Source organism: Choristoneura fumiferana, chromosome 9 (genome assembly GCF_025370935.1).
Source record: "Choristoneura fumiferana chromosome 9, NRCan_CFum_1, whole genome shotgun sequence".
NCBI classification, from domain to species: Eukaryota; Metazoa; Arthropoda; class Insecta; order Lepidoptera; family Tortricidae; genus Choristoneura; species Choristoneura fumiferana.
This window is the reverse complement of record NC_133480.1, coordinates 11,054,597-11,071,739: the sequence shown is the minus strand read 5'-3', so window position 1 is coordinate 11,071,739 and position 17,143 is coordinate 11,054,597. Positions and strand designations below refer to the sequence as shown.

Below are 17,143 nucleotides of genomic sequence, written 5' to 3'. Positions count from 1 at the left end.
ACCTCAGAACTCCGTCTTGAAAGTCATAATTTGGTGAAGTGGATGGAACTGATGATGAAGACCACATTTGACCAACGGAGCTGCTACATGCTACTACTCAATAAAAAGTACTTGACTGGTTGAATTTCAATTATTTTAACATAGTTGCTAAGCAATTTATGCTCATCGTAATGCATATGTTGAAATAGAACGGATGGTGAAGCACCAGGACTCCTCAATAATGAACGTCTCTGCTTCGGAAAAAGCAAGCTTTCGTAAAATGACGAGCAATAAAAAGCGTGAAAAAAAAATTTATAACAAAAAATAGAACTGACTACAAAAAACGATGAAAATAATTTTCTACCAGTCTGAAGTAGACGACTTTAGGCCCGTCCACTCCTGCTGGCTCGTGCTGAGGCACCGACTTCAGACTGGTAGAAAATTATTTTCATGGTTTTTTTTTGTAGTCGGTTCAATTTTTTGTTAAGTAAGTATACATTTTTTTAAAGGATTTTTGGACATAATTTTTACATCGATCTATGTTCAAAGTGTACCTCGTCGGAGGGGTGTAGTTAGTTTGAATTAAAAATTCCGTTTGTAAACTATTCCAGGGGTCTTCATAAACTATTGCAGTCAAACTAACCTGCAATAACCTGCTGAAAAATTCCGAATTAATTTGAAAACACTGTATACACGCTGTATGCTGTAGGTACAAGCTAAATTTGCCTCTTTATCATTATTATTTACTTTTGGTATTATACTTTTATTTATTTAAGTATTTTTGATAAATTTATACTTGAAATTCGTATTATATCCTACTATCCTACTAATATTATAATGCGAAAGTTTGTAAGTATGTTTGTTACTTCTTCACCCTGAAACGGCTGGACTGATTTGAATGAAATTTGGCAAAAAGTTAGTCTATAACCAGGATTAAAACAAAAAATACTTTTTATCCCGATTTTCCCACGGGATAGGGATAAAATCTCAAAATAACAACCGCTGGGATTAGACTCATGAAATTTGGTATGTAGGTAGCTGGACTTCTGGAATAACACATAGGCTACTTTTTATCCCGATTTTCTCACTGGATAGGGATAAAATCTTGAAATTTCAACCACTAGGTTTAGTCTTGAAATTTTGGACAGTTGTTCCTATACAACGTCACTGAAGACCACGATATAAATTTTGGGAATTCCCAGGGGAATTTTATAAAATCCCGAAATTTCAATTGCAAGTATATACCAGATCAAATAGTTTGCGTGTGCGAAGCCGCGAGTAAAAGCTAGTGTATATATATGTAAGTACGTAGACCCTTCATTGTAAAAAAATAAATAAAGAAAATAACTCAATTGACAAACTTAGTGATATTAGGTGTAAGTTATAATTTATGACAATTATTTAATTTAATTAATTTAATTAATAAGCCGTGGTGGCCTAGTGGTTTGACCTATCGCCTCTCAAGCAGAGGGTCGTGGATTCAAACCCCGGCTCGCACCTCTGAGTTTTTAGAAATTCATGTGCGGAATTACATTTGAAGTTTACCACGAGCTTTACGGTGAAGGAAAACATCGTGAGGAAACCTGCACAAACCTGCGAAGCAATTCAATGGTGCGTGTGAAGTTCCCAATCCGCACTGGGCCCGCGTGGGAACTATGGCCCAAGCCCTCTTGTTCTGAGAGGAGGCCTGTGCCCAGCAGTGGGACATATATAGGCTGAGATGATGATGATGATGATTTAATTTAATTTAATTATAAGTATACTATCCCGGTAAGTTAACTTAATCAATTATTTATAGGAACGTTTTATACAGTGTTACACCTTTAGCTTTTCCGATGATATACGAAGTTCAAGAAACCCGTCCGGTTCAAGGCTTTTTTATTTAATAATTTTAGTTCATCGTCCTCTCGTCGAGTGAGGCCAAGTCATTAGATACATCCGCTATTGTAATGTCATCCAAAATGACGAAGCTCTATTATTAAAGACCAAAAAAATATATTCCGTAAACACCCAGTCGTATTGTTATGAAATATTATATGTCATTTAGTCATGTCATTAAACTCCAATAGTAGTAAGAAATAATTAAGTAACGTCATGCGGCAGGAAAAACAATGAAAAAATGGATACTTCCTTTATTTCTAGAACCTTCCTTGTATAAAAATTACACGCTTTAGTTTAGCAGAATTGAGGGACCATCATTGGTTAATCGCAGTTTATAAAAATATCTAATAGTAAATATCGAAAGTCATAATGTTATTATTGTCATAATATATTGCTTGTCATACTTCTATTTTCTCTAAATCTAATAATTGTCCTACAGATAATAATAAAGGAAATATGTCTAATAATTGATATAATGAAACCAACTATCAATATCTATTAAATACTTCTATCAAGATAGACACAAACAATATGATTTTTCCTTTCTTCTGTAAGTAGATATTGAAATTGAAACCTAAGGTTGCTAAACTTAAAATATACAATACATAATATAACTTTTAAGATCACGGTCTTGACATAAACAACTTAATAAACGAGCGGAAAATAGCAGTTTTCTATTAATTGACATCGGGTAGACATATGTTAAGCGGTTGTCTTAGTTTTGGTAGTAACATGACTTGTTAGTAGTGCTGTTTGTTGGATTTGAAGGGATTGTTTTTGGAATCTTTTTGTATTTTTTATTTCAATTCCAAATTTTTACTTTTACGGTCATCCGTAAAACATTTGAAATTAGAATAAAAGATTAAAAACAGAATGGGAATCGAACAAGGTCCTCGGTCCGTACCGGTGCTATACTTAGATCCGTCTTGTAGAGCGGTAGCAGTGGACATGGGTAGACATATGTTAAGCGGTTGTCTTAGTTTTGGTAGTAACACGATTCTTGTTTGGTATCATACTCGTACAACGTGCTGTTTTGTTGGATTTGAAGGGCATTGAATAATCGTGACAATCAATGATAATTATTTTTTTATTACTAACAATTGAACAATAACCTAACTTAATATTGAAAACAATTCTAAAACCGTCCTGTTATGTATTCGCAGATTGCCATTTCCGTGTCTGTTTATTGAGATCCGCCCTTTTTTCACCAAACATCATGGCTGGTCCATGAGTGTGTGCTGCTATGTGCCTAGGAATTATACTACTATCAATGACCCGTAGTTTCTCGACCTCATACACTTTCAGCTCGTTATCTACGACGGCATCTGGGTCCGACTCTGGGCCCATTTTGCAAGTTGCTGTCTGATGATGCTCAGATGTGGTACTTGTGGTGATCTGTCTCAAAGCACACTCCCAAAATTTGTCGCTGTTAAACGTACGATTCCTACATTCCGGAAAGTCTGGCTGATATAACTTGGCGCCGTATTTTTGAAATGGCGGTAAATTGCCCATTTTAACAACATAGGTACCGAATACCTTGCTAGCATAGTAGCAACATCTCTAGGATGAGTAAGATAATTATTTACTATCTTCGGAGGTTTAAAGGGGTTTTTGTCTCTCAACTCCAAGTAGCCTTTAGATTTAGGATACAAAAGTAAAGGAAAGGCACTCCAGGTTTCTTTATAAGCGATAGCTTTTTGTTTTAAAAAAGTATACCTCGTTGAGTTTCTTGCCGGATTCTTCTCAACAGAGGTTTTTCCGAACCGGTGGTAGATTTTTTTTGACATTCATAAGTGCTTGTTATAGCCTAAATTGAATAAAGATATTTTGACTTTGACTTCAATAAATAATAATAATAAAAGATATTTATTTAATAGTTTGCTTACAAATTCTACATAGGTACATAACAAATAATAAGTACAATCAAACTATCAAAAGGGAAAGCGACTCAGCTTATGCCTGCGCCTACTTTGACCTCTAGAGTCTCGACGCCGAAAGCAAAGAAATGATATTGGGCGCCGAGACAGCTATATTTTGTGACCTTGAGGCGTTCCCGGGTGTCTGCCGGCGCCCCCGCACATTTGGTAGTTGCTGGTAGGTAGGACGCCGCCAGGGTATCTGATCTGTACAGGTAGCGTCCCACGCCAGCGCACGGCCAGTCTTCCAGGGTTTATTCCATCAGGGTGCTTGCCATCGCTCCGTACAATCTGGGGCTCCAGAGCAGCGGGAACGTTGGCACTAACGAGCGCCCGTCTAAGAATGTCGTTGAGAGCGGCGTGGCGGGACAGGCGGCCGGCGCCCGAGGAGCAGGAGAGGCCATGGTGGCCGAGATGGTCCACTGGAGCCCCACAAGAAACACAATTGTGACTTGCGCAGATGCCAACTCCCAGCCGGAGACCAACAGCTATGCGTAGTGTCTATTATTGGTGGTATATTTATTTTAAAGTGTACTAGTGTGTTGGATATCCTGGCTGCAGCATCAGCTCATTGTGTTGCCACCATTGCATTGTATGTAGAATCAAATACTGATCAAAAGGAATCAAACACGATATATCTGCTATTATTTTTTCAAGAGTAAACTGGTGTGCTGGATATCCTGGCTGCAGCATCAGCTCGTCGTGTTGCCACTATTGCATTGTATGTAGAATTAATTACTGATCAAAACGAATCCAAACACGACCTATGTGCTATTATTTTTTATAGAGTGTACTATAGTGTGCTGGATATCCTGGCTGCAGCATCAGCTCATCCTGTTGCCACCATTGCATTGTATTTAGAATCAAATACTGATCGAAACGAATCAAAACACGATATTATCTGCTATAGTTTTATCAAGAGTGTACCTACTAGTGTTCTGGATATCCTGGCCGCAGCATCAGGCCGAGAATTCCATAATCTTGTATAGTTATATAGCATACATGGGTGTTTCAAAATTTCAGGTCCCAAATATGTTTGAAAGTAAAGTAAATAACCAGTAGCGTCTAAGATTCCTACCGCAGCGAACAAAAGAGCTGATGATCTTGAAACGGCTGAACCGATTTTGATAAAACATGTCTAAGAACCATCGCTACTGATTTCAAATAAAAAAAAACCTCATTCAAATAGGTCCACCCGTTTAAGAGCTACGGTGCCACAGACAGACATACAGACACATAGCGGTCAAACTTATAACACCCCTTTTTTTGCGTCGGGGCACAGAGTACATATGTCGGGGGTTAAAAAGTGGCTCCGAAGCAGTAACGTTTCGTGTGCTCTGCCTATCCCATCAAGGAATACACGCGTGATGTTTGTATGTGTAGAAAATCGGCTAATGTATCTAAAATCTAATGTAATGAAATTAAGAAAAATATGTAAAGAGGAAAAACAATAGTGACATTAAAGAAGTTGTAATAAAAAAGAAGACTGAAAGATCAGAACAAACTGTCACGAAATGATTGAAATGAAGATGATTTAGATGATATCCTATATTTAATAAAAATAACTTATACCAACCCATACCACTATCATCCTGCCGCAAATAAATAGCAAATTTCGGACGATAAGCGTTTAAACATATTGTTGAGTCACAATACCTACATTCTATGCGCTACATTGGAGCATACGAGTATATTATGTAGAAGTCGATAAGTTAGTCAACTTTTTTTTTTTAGGTTTGTCACTTGGATGAATGAAAATGAAACCCTAAAAAAAAAATTTGACGAACTTATCAACTTCTACATAATATACTCTTATGCTCCAATATAGCGCATAGAATGTATCCCATCAAAAACATTACATGTAAAAAGCTGCAAGTCTCGCAACGCAGTTCTTATATTGCTAAAAAGTTTTGAGATGCAATTTTATACCAAGCCGTTTATTTTTGTCAGTACCGGGGGATGTCCATAAAATTCGATTTTCACCAGCTTGCTTATTTTAAAACAGTGGAAAATACATTTTATAGTTCTCAAATAAAGAGGAAGCCAAATTTTTTTTAATACACTTACTGACTTGGCCATCTTATTTATTATTATTCTACAAAAAAATGTATAACAAAAAATTTAACCGACTACAAAAAACCAAATTAATAAATAGCTTGTAATATCTCACTTGTGCATGTGCATGCCTCGTATAAATCTCGTCATATTTAATCATAAATATATAACCACATTATTAAGACACCTGGCAGTGTATTCGACGAAGTTCAAAGAAAGAGCCAAGCTACACTGGGTACTATTATATATTCTGTGACTGGGTGGTGGCTATATTTACCTGAACCCTTTCCGGTGCTAAATATTTCACACTTATTATGAAACGTTTCAATAAGAGTGATTTATTTGATTGTTTGCTATCAGTACCAAAGTACCGCACTCGGCGTTTTATCAGATAGGTACCTACCACTGCTTTTTGTGTCACAGGGGAACTGGCTATATTTTTTAAATGTATATTTTGTTTTGATTATGTCTATGTTAATTATGAATATGGTAAGTTAATGTGCATGAACTGTATTTTAGGGCCATTTCTAATGAAACTTTTCAATGAAATTTTCAGTTACAAATCTAGTTATTTCACAGTTTTAAGAATAATGTTTTGGTTTTCTTCTCCAAAAAGTCACGTCCAGCTATGCTAGAATATTCTAGATTCTACTTGGTAGGAGGTACACTCGCCATTATGAACATTGGAGCTGCCTAGGTGCTCAACGTATCAGAACAAACCGCATTGTCTCGCGTGTGTATTCTCATTTTATAACTAAAATAGAGGTAGGTACAGTCCTCTTGGATGTTTGATGCTTCGTTGTCTCCAATCTTCTTTAATCATGTCAGCTGCCTTTTCGCCAATCATGATGGCAGGGGCATTGGTGTGTGCGGAAATTGTCCGTGGTATGACGCTAGAGTCGACGACGCGTAGGTTGCGTAGGCCGTGCACGCGCAGCCTTGGGTCGACGACGGCCTGTGGGTCGCCGGCGGGGCCCATGCGGCAGGTGGCGATCTGGTGGTGCAGTGTGGCCGTGAGCGTCCGCACCGCGCACTCCCAGTACGCGTCCGAGTCGAAGGGCAGAGCGCGGCACGCCGGGTACTGCGCGCGATGTAACCGAGCGCCAAGCCGTTGGAACGGAGCCGTCGCCGCCAACGCCTGCACGTGGCGCACTGCTGCTACGAAAGCCGCTGCGTCGCGTCCACCCTCATCCGATAAGTACCGCCCGTGCATCCGCGGGTGGCTGAACGGATTATTGTCCTTCAATTCCAAGAAGCCAAACGACTTCGGGTGGAGCAACAACGGAAATGCGCTCCAGGTGTCTTTAGCGTCAATCGATCCGAGCGCTCCATCGAAAACTTTTTCCTTTAGTCGCATGCCTTTGCGCACAGCTTTGCTACCTCCGCTACCTCCATCTGACAATATTGAACCACCAATACTGATAAGTTCTATGTCAGGAACAAGGTCGGGGTCATCAGAGACTGGCGTCTTAATATATCCAATACCTTCGACAGCGCCGGGGGATGCGAGGCTACTGTCGCCGGTTCTAAACCATTGCGCAATAGATGAAATTTCTGTAGCCCCCTGCTCAGAAAAGCTTATGCCTGTATCATTTAGCTCGAATATGATGCCGGGAAAACATATGTGATCGTACAGAGTTCTGCCGACGGGTAGTTCTTTAATTAAAGGTACTCCGACTTGACTTAAATGTTCTTTTGGTCCTATACCTGATAACATCAGTAGCTGCGGTGAAGCAATAGGTCCAGCAGATAAAATCACTTCTTTACGTGCTCGTACAGAAAACCTTAACTTGTTTCGTGCATATTCCACCCCGTAAGCTGTGTTCGTCAGAGAGTCTATCAGAACTTTAGTAACCGTACTCTGAGGCAACACATGCAAGTTACGTCTTCTTTTGTGGGGATGTAGGAATACTTTGGCTGCGCTTTGTCGATGTCCATTGCTTATTGTTACTTGGACTTTTCCGAATCCGAACCCATCCGGAGCATTGTAGTCTACAGTTGGATGTCCAAGGATCTCTCCAGCATCCAGAAAAGCTTTCAACAGTCTCGTCCTGTAATTACACGGAAGTACAATTAGATTAAATTATTTATTTACCTATTGCATCAAAAATATCAAAATGCATAACTAATCTCTTGATCTCAGGAATTAAGTTATACTGATAAAGTTGGGGTCCATATGAGTGTCATATCCGTGGTTTTACAAAATTATTAGAATAGGTACGAAATCACTTAGTGAATTGTGTGTTTAATCAACTTACTTCACAGGCACAAATTCGACAGGTAGTTCTCCATCTTGACTTCTGTAGGGATTTTTCTCGAAACCCTTCAAATAAGCTCTTTCCGATTTCTTATAATATTCCAAGACTTCATTGTAAGACCTGTAACCATACAAAAAAAACATGAAATAAAAAAATAAATATTTTTTGACAAAAAAAAATATCTAAATTACTTTTGCATGATTGTAGTGATGTCGATGGTGAATTAACTAACAATTAAATATTCCCAATCATTGTCACGGTGTTTGGGTTAGCGTTATTTTGAGTTTGATGCTTGACCGCTAGTATCAGCGTTTGGATTTGTCTTGCAGTTGGTACTTAACCCCAGAATACGCGACGTAACATAGGTATAGATCAAGCTAGCGATATGAATCCAGTCTACACATTCTAGACCTTATAAATCACGGTCACGTACCATCCGTAATTGCCGTCGGCAGCGATGCGGTCCCAGTCTTGCGGCCGCCCTCGCGTGTAGATCATGTAGTTGATGACACTGGTGCCACCCACAGCCTTGCCACGTGGCCAGAAGCAGCGCTCGTTCTCCATACCTACAGTTAAGACAGAAAAATTACGTGTATCACTCAAACTACAGCTTAAATCAACAACATATTAGCAAGAGATTAAGTGGATAAAATTAATTAGAGCTGCAATTTTTTGATACTCTAATCGTATTTTTTATATTAAATAACGAGGTAATGTGTTAGCTACTTATAGGTGAGTACTACCACAGAATAAGTAATAGTTGGTACTACTAGCTATGGGCAATTGCAACAACAGAGGATTGCCAGCCAAGAGGGCCATGATACTCGTAGGATACCGCATGTCAGTACACAGCAGCTGAAAGACCTGCTGCTGGAAGACAGGAAAACAGTATCTAAGATTGTGGATCTTGTTTGTTCGCCTATTCAAGGCAATGGTGTTTTCGAATAACGTGATTTCAAAAATCGATCCCTTTTCTGTCCTTACGGTAGCGTTTTTTGTCAAAATCGAATAAAAGCGAGATAATGCTAGCGGTATACTACACCCCGAAATTTAGCAAAAAGCTGCACAACGATTGATCTTTAGGCCATACGAATCAATTTGACCCGTAGCACGAAAAAAAAAAAACAAAGAAGGAGAGGAGTTATGACTTCATCTTTTTTTGTATGGGAAAAATAAAATTTTTGTTCTGTAACCTATCGTGTGTGGTGTCTATTGATAGGGCTTTGGTACTAAGCCGATTCTAAAAATATATCACATCATTATATTTCAGTCACTTGTTTTAAATCAAAATAAAAATCATTTTCAGTACATATCATGCCCTAAAGATCAATCGTTCCGATTTTCATGCTTTAAGCACCATGTGCAGCTTTTAACACCATGTGCATAGCACCAAGAATAATACTACAATACAAGACGTCATAATTTCTATCAGGTCGGAAATTATTGTAGTCCTGCAGTTAAATTAAATGCTAGGTACTCGTATTCGGACTTTCGGCTCTTATTTTGTTTCACCTGTCTCGTTGTCTGTCTGTATGTTTGTAATCAAATATTGCAAGTTAAATTCGACCAACTTCCAGTAGTTGGATTAACTTGAAATTTGGTAGTTATGTAACTTGCGTGATAATACAATAATCTGGTGGTGACATCCTGGCAGACCGGCCAGTATCGTCTCCACAGGACGGAACTCTTCAACGGTTAATGGCATCGACTTGAAATTTGGTATGCAAATGTAGTTTGGGTGACAATTCAAGTACAGTCAATAAAAAGTACAGTCAGCAAAACTTGTATTAAAAATTCTTTTTTTTTTACCAAACACTTATTCGTTTATTGTAATCGACGCGTTCATAACGAGTATGCAGTATGCGAGATCGTGTTTTTTAAGGAATGCTTGGACTGGTTTGCCCAAAGGGCAGTGCCCACATTTGCACTGTCTGGCTGCTCACAAATAAAAAAAAATATTGAGTACTGGTACTGGAGAATCAATGACCTCAGTGATTTTAAAATTTAAAGAGCGGTAACTGTGGACGAGGAATGATTTCTAAATATAGCCTGATACCATGAGCAGTGTGACTTACAAAGGAGCGGCCATAAAAGGAGACTAAGACAAGACGCAGATATAATATCTTATAATGCAGTCTTTAAATTCATATCATTTCATAGACTGCTAAAATCGTGACCCTCCCTTTTGTCTTTGCCATATCGGGTAATATTAGTAAATTATTCATTAAGAGGTTTGTTTTTATGCGAACAATCATATAAATTAAAGTATATAGGTACGTAACGTACCCCTACTGCTTAAACCATTTTTTAAACCAGTTTTAGTCCCCTCCTCCCACAGTGACCACTCATAATATACGTAAGTATGCCAACAAAATTATATTTAGTTTAATTACGCAGTCATTCATAATTATGATTTTAAAACCATGGTTATAAACAAAAGATACAAAAAAAATTGTGAGATTTTCCTAAGAGGACATTGAGTAGGTACGTGACGAGACTACCTAAAATGTAGGTATTTTCAAAAACCCCCTCCAAACAACGTGTAGTACGTTTTTTATGTATTACTTGATTTTAATTTAGCTTTGATATCAGTACTTTTGTTTGAGTTTTGACTCGTACCCATGCAAACTCCTGGCTCCCGCTCCATGTAGTACTGCCAAGAGTAATCAGTGGACTGGAAGTACGGGGCTAGTGCAGGGATGTCCGTGAGTATCATCTCAGGCTTCCCTGCCTCCAGGACGAGCACCGTCGTGTTCCGATCCTCGGTGAGTCTCGCAGCCAGGGCGCACCCCGCCGAGCCTGCGCCTACGATCACGAAGTCGTACTCCGGAAGGGGAGACTTTAGACCTAAAACATATTTAGTTTATTGAGCATTTAGTTTAGTATAGAAAAAAAGATTCACGTGAGGTACACCTAAAAATACGTCAGGAAATTGAATAGATTTGAATGCTTAATGAGATAACTATTAAAATTCGCAAACAACATAACAGTAATAATATCGTAAAATTGAAATAAAATGCTGATATTAGTAGATTAATTGGCAAAACCGTTTTAAATTAAGTATAACAGCAACTTGATTCTAACGGCTGTAATGAAAAGTCTTTGACCGCTCCATGGATAACATTGACCTTCAATACCGTTTAGTTAAAAATAATCATATGTGACTTCGCCCAAAGATAGTATGTGTTATTAGCTAAGGCAGCGAATCAGGGGGCATGGCAGTGCCCCACCAAGTCGAGCGCAAGGCGAATTGGGTAGGTAAGTACCTTAAGTTTTCTAGGATGGTCCATGTTATATTTTTAATCGATAGTAGACTTATAATGTTGCTCACTCCTGTGTCCTGTAGATAGTTTCTTTTTTCACTTGCCGTTTTTGTTGTAAAAATAAATTGAAACTTTATTTCGGCAAACCGCAAGTTTGGTGAGATTAATAGGTTTTGTTGCCTTGGTCTGTTTGATTCAAAATAAGGTATTTACAGCTGTTAGTTGTCAAATGTCACCATACAACGACACATACGTACACACACCCGTATCGCATGAAAGTGAAATAAAATACGTATCTATCTATAGGAGTGAGCTGCATTATAAAGTCTACTATCGATAAGAAATATAATATAAACCATCCTAGAAAACTTAAGGTACCTACCCAATTGCCGTACCATCTTTTCTGAAGCATATCGGCGAATTTTCACGCCTCTGTCTAGTAGCACTGGGACGTAGTGGAATAGTGCAATTCTGCTCATTTGGTAACCTTTAGAAGTTATAGAATTGCAAAGTCAAAGAAAGATATTGAATGAATTACTGACGGATTACAAATCATCAAAAGTAAACTAGTATATCCACAATACCCAGAGATATAGCGTTTAGTACCGATATGAAAGGAAAATCTTCAAAATCTGTATTTTCGAAGATCTGGAGTACCTGGTAACCTTGTCGTGGAACCCCAGAATCCAGTCAAACAATTAGAGATATCGAACTATCCTTTTAGTAGAAAAATATTTTATCTGATGAACGTTTTCCGATGATTACAAAAATGTAATATCTGGACTACATGATGACCTTGATGTACCTACATCCAAGAGCCTGGTCAAACTATTAGAGATATCGAAATGCCATCTTAGTAAAAATTCTTTGAAGTGATGATTATTTTGTAACGGTCTATAAAAATCAAAAATTTAAATAATAAAACGAAAGACATTACCGAGCCGGACAAGAAATAAATAAAAATAAAATTATATAGATACGTAGAAAAAAAGAGAAATCCCTACAAAATATGCAGTAAAAAAAGTGCCAAGTTTTTATTGAGATGTCTCTAAAAAATAGTGAAATCTCAAAAACAACCAACCAAGCCTAAAAGTAGGATGTAAGAAACAGCAATTTTGGCTAAAATTGACTTGGACGGTATACCTTTACTTGCCAGAATTTCATTTGCCCGAATTTTATGTGCCATGATATTCAACTGCCATAATGTTTTTTCTTATAATTTCATTGGCCATACTCATTGTTAACCATATTAATCAAATGACAGAATCTTTGTTTCCCATAATATTAATTGAAATAATGTCATTTTTCATAATCATTTTAATCCATAATTATCACATGCCTTAATGTCATTTGCCATCCATGTAATTTTTGGAAAACAAGAGTATGACAATAACTTTTCTAGTAAACGAAACATTCGGGCAAATGAAATTATAGCATATGAATTTCGGACAAACAATAGAGATAATCGACTTGGACTTGTGCACATTTTCAAATTTCCAACGGGATAGAGAGCTAACAATTTTTTATTCTTTCACGGGAGCCGATTTTCGGTGTACAATAAAGAGTAATTGTATTGTGTTGTATTGTATTGTATGCATATACAGGTTCACTAATATGTTGCATAAAATCGAATCTCATCATTTTATTTCTCATAAGAACCTTTAGCAGAATCATCATATCACCGAATTACTTTTCGCATAATATATTTTTTCTCATACTACCATTTCTTATAATTTTGTAAAGCAGAACATTAACATCACATAATATCGATGCAAATAATATTTATATGTTCGAATAGTTGCTACCGCTACGCAGAAAGACATATCTCATAATATTACTTTCCATAAGGATAATAAAAAGCAGAATATGCCCAACCCAACGTACTATGTAGCTGCTGTTCTGTTCTGGCGCTTTGCCTGCTGCTGTTACATCACGCTTACTTTGCTGGCCTTACCCTAACCTTAACCCATTCTTATGGTAGCTGTTAGTTCCTTTAACTATGTCATTACGCCATGTTAAAGTCAGCGTTATTTAAAATTCCGTGAAAATACAACAGTCCAAACTAGTATTTTGCTATGCCATTATGCCATATAAAAATCGGCGATACTAATGTTCTGCTATTTAATATTCTGCAGAAGTATATTCGGCGATAAGTGTTCCGCTATTTAATATTCTATTTAATATTCTAATAATAATAAATAATATTCTAATATTTCTAATATCCTATTTAATATTCTGAGAAAAGACTATTATTCGAACTGATAATTATGCAAAAGTAACATTCGGCTAAAAAAATTATGAGATACCTGTTATGCGAAGTGTATTTCGGAGAATCGATATTATGCAAGATAAAGGGAACCCGCATATACATAAGTACATAAACAAACACAAGAAAAATAACTTACCGCCAGGTAATGGAAACGAATCCCTCAGAAAGTCAAAGAGATCCCCAGCATTTTTCGGAACATAATTTTCTGCAACTGACTTTCTTACGAACTCTATTAGAGGACTTTGAGGGTGCGACCAAAGCAATTTTCCACTTCTAATGTCACTATCCGCCTCGCCTGACACGGCGAATTCTTTTCCGACATTTTCACTAAATGTTTTACTTAATAGGTCTTTATATTCCTCGAGTCCAAATTGGTTTTCTGCTGTCATATAAACTTGATCGTCATCTGCGAAAACTGAATTTAATGTTACCAATACTATAACTAAATTCTTTATTAGCATTTTTAGTTTTTTTTTACACCAGACTGACTTGAATCTGGCACAAGACTAAATAAATCAAAAATAGATTTGTATGCGGATTCAAACGAACGTGCGATATGTCCGCAAGATGTGACTGGACTCTGAAGCTACCTATACGAAGCACGATACAATTAGTCTGCGACGTTCATCATCATCATCATCACCATCGACGGAGAGTCTGGGAAAGATGTGGCTGGTAGGCTATGCGGTAGATTTAACAAAGAAAATGACAAGATGGGTTTCTGAAGAAAAAACCGGCCAAGTGCGAGTCGGACCGAGCGCACCGAGGGTTCCGTGTAAATATTTTTATTATATGATTCCCTTGCGAGCTTCGAAAATTTGCGGCATAAACGGCTGTCTTTTGATTGCGTTGACTTAGAAGTTTGATTTTTTCACAGCTCCAAGAGACAGCTTGATACCTCCACGCGTTCCTGAGAAAAAGGGTCTTGACAGACGGACGGACGGACGGACAAAAATGTGATCCTATAAGGGTTCTGTTTTTAGGGTTCCGTAGCCAAAATGGCAAAAACGGAACCCTTATAGTTTCGCCATGTCTGTCTGTCTGTCCGTCCGTCCGAGGCGTCTCAGGGACTATCGTATCAATGCTAGAAAGCTGTAATTTGGCACGAATATGTAAAGTATGCCAACAAAATGGTACAATAAAAAATTCAAAAACAATTATTTTTTAGAGTACCTACCTCCGTAAGGTTGGGGTGACTTTTTTTTCTTTTTTTGGATTGATCTTTTAAAACCATTAGGGGATTGCTAAACGATTTTTCGATTCAGTGATTTGTTTGAAAAATATTCAACTTTAAAGGTGCAAATATTCATTAAAATCGAGCGTCCCCCCCCTCTCTAAATCTAAACCGGCGGGTGGAAAAATTAAAAAAAAATCAGGATGGTAGTAAGTATATCAAACTTATAAAGAAAACTATAAGTTTTCTTGAGAATTATTAGTAGTTTAAGAGTAAAATAGCAGCCTAAGGTATAAAATATACCTAAACTTGGAATATTCCGTACAAAATACGAAATACTTAGAAAAATATTACTTAATTTTTTCGTAATGGCTCCGGAACCCTATTTCGGGCGTGTCCGACACGCTCTTGGCCGGTTTTTCCTTTCGAGGTACGGAACCCTAAAAAAGGGAAAAATATCCTTAATCGATAAATAAGGTGTCATTGTATAACTATAATTTCAAAATATCTGTGCGCACTATCGTCTTCTCCAATGCTATATACTTATGCGAGGCCTGGACCCGCAAAGAGCAACTCCGGGAACGTGTAGAAGCATTCGAAATGTGGGCATATAGGCGCATGTTGGCCATAATAGACCCGGAGATGGTGAAACAAAATATTAGATCATTTGTACCAGTATGGCGGTTCTTCAGGGGTCTAATTATGAAATGACAAATAAAATTTTATAACGAAAAATTGAACCGACTACAAAAAACCATGAAAATAATTTTCTACCAGTCTGAAGTCGGTCGGTACCTCAGGAGCCAGCAGGAGTGGACCTATAGTCATCTACCGCACCTACGCACTTTATATTGGGCTTCAGTCACCCCTGCTGGCTAGTGCTGAGGCACCGACCGACTTCAGAGTTATAGAAAATTATTTTCATGGTTTTCGTAGTCGGTTAATTTTTTTGTTATATTTATTTTGTTTCACAGTTTTTAGTGTAAATAATCTAAGATACTAGTCTAATATCAACTGCTCGTCACCTTATACGAAAGATTGCTTTTTCCGATGCTGAGACGTTCATTATTGAGGAGTCCTGGTGCTTCACCACCCGTTTTACCTTATGCATTACGAGGAGTATAAATTGCTTAGCAACTGTGTCAAAGTAATTAAAATTCAACCCGTGAAGTACTTGTTATTGAGTAGTAACTCCGATGGTCAACTGTGGTCTTCAGCATCAGTTCCACTTCACCAAATGATGATTTGCAAGAGCAAATGCACGAGTTACTACTAAACATATCCAGTTTACTATAGGTGTCCTTACAACATTTGAAGAGTTCCCTCGGTTTTCTTAAGATCCAATCATCAGATCCTGATTTGGTGCTTATGGGACCTAATTGAATTGAAGACATTTCTAGGCGAAAGCAAAAAAATTTTTTCAAATCGGTTCATAAATGACGGAGTTCTGAGGTAACAAACATAAAAAAATACAATCGAATTGATTTCTTCTTTTTTGAAGTCGGTTAAAAAAGAAAATGATGGTCATAGCGCTGGTACCAGCGGCCCAATCGCGTGGGCGTTAATCGAACGTGTCGGATAAATAACGAGTATCGAATGATTTGTTCCACAAAAATGCTTGTATACCGACGCGAATACATTAATAATAAATAAAAAAAACAATTCAACCATTTGTACTAGGCTAATTTTTGCGCAGGTAATCATCGTCGAGTACCCATTGACGGAAATCACCTTGCCATACTTTTCCGACGGTTCCCAATGCCCGCCATAGCCGCAAAGAAGTAAAAAAATTTTTTTGCAAGACGATTTGTACCAGCCTAAATGTTTTTTTAATAGTTCAGTGTATGATCATACTCGTAAATAGAAGTCTGATAATGCCATACCTGTGGCGAATTTTTTCAAAATTCTAAGATTTGGCGTAAGTATGGCGCCACTTTTTCCCTCTACCTGCTAGAAGTATGGCAAATATAATAAGGGTCACATTGTATCATATCATTTCATCCAAAAATCCAAATGCCATACTGGTACAAACCGTCAATTTTTTTTTGTTTTTATCTTATGGGCTTAGGTCTGACAGTCGTCCGCCCCATGGTTACAATCTGGAATACATTTTTTTAGATAAAATTACATCTAAACGAACAGAACAGTGATCCGATGATGTAAAAAATGTTTTTACGTAGTTTAGTCGCATTTTCAAAACGTGTCGAATAAATAAGTTTTTCAAGTATGGCAGCACTTTTTCCCCCAACTAGAAGTATGGGAAATATAATAACGGTCACATTTTATCGAATACTTTCCAAAAATCCAAATGCAGTAGTGGTACAAATCGTTATGTGAAAAAAAAAATT

General features: G+C 37.5%; 2 protein-coding genes across 3 annotated transcripts in view; one reads left to right on the top strand and one right to left on the bottom strand.

The window, feature by feature from the left end:
- The window catches only part of Flo2 (flotillin-2), a 320,392-nt gene that overhangs the window by 20,915 nt on the left and 282,334 nt on the right, over positions 1–17,143 (top strand). The window lies entirely within an intron of this gene.
- Positions 3,717–14,528, bottom strand: LOC141431222 (glucose dehydrogenase [FAD, quinone]-like). The gene is made up of 5 exons (XM_074092298.1): positions 13,758–14,528; positions 10,709–10,936; positions 8,523–8,655; positions 8,090–8,209; positions 3,717–7,882 (listed from the first exon to the last, which is right to left on the bottom strand). The coding sequence occupies exons 1-5, from the start codon at positions 14,080–14,082 to the stop codon at positions 6,586–6,588; spliced, it is 2,103 nt and encodes a 700-aa protein (XP_073948399.1). The 5' UTR covers positions 14,083–14,528; the 3' UTR covers positions 3,717–6,585.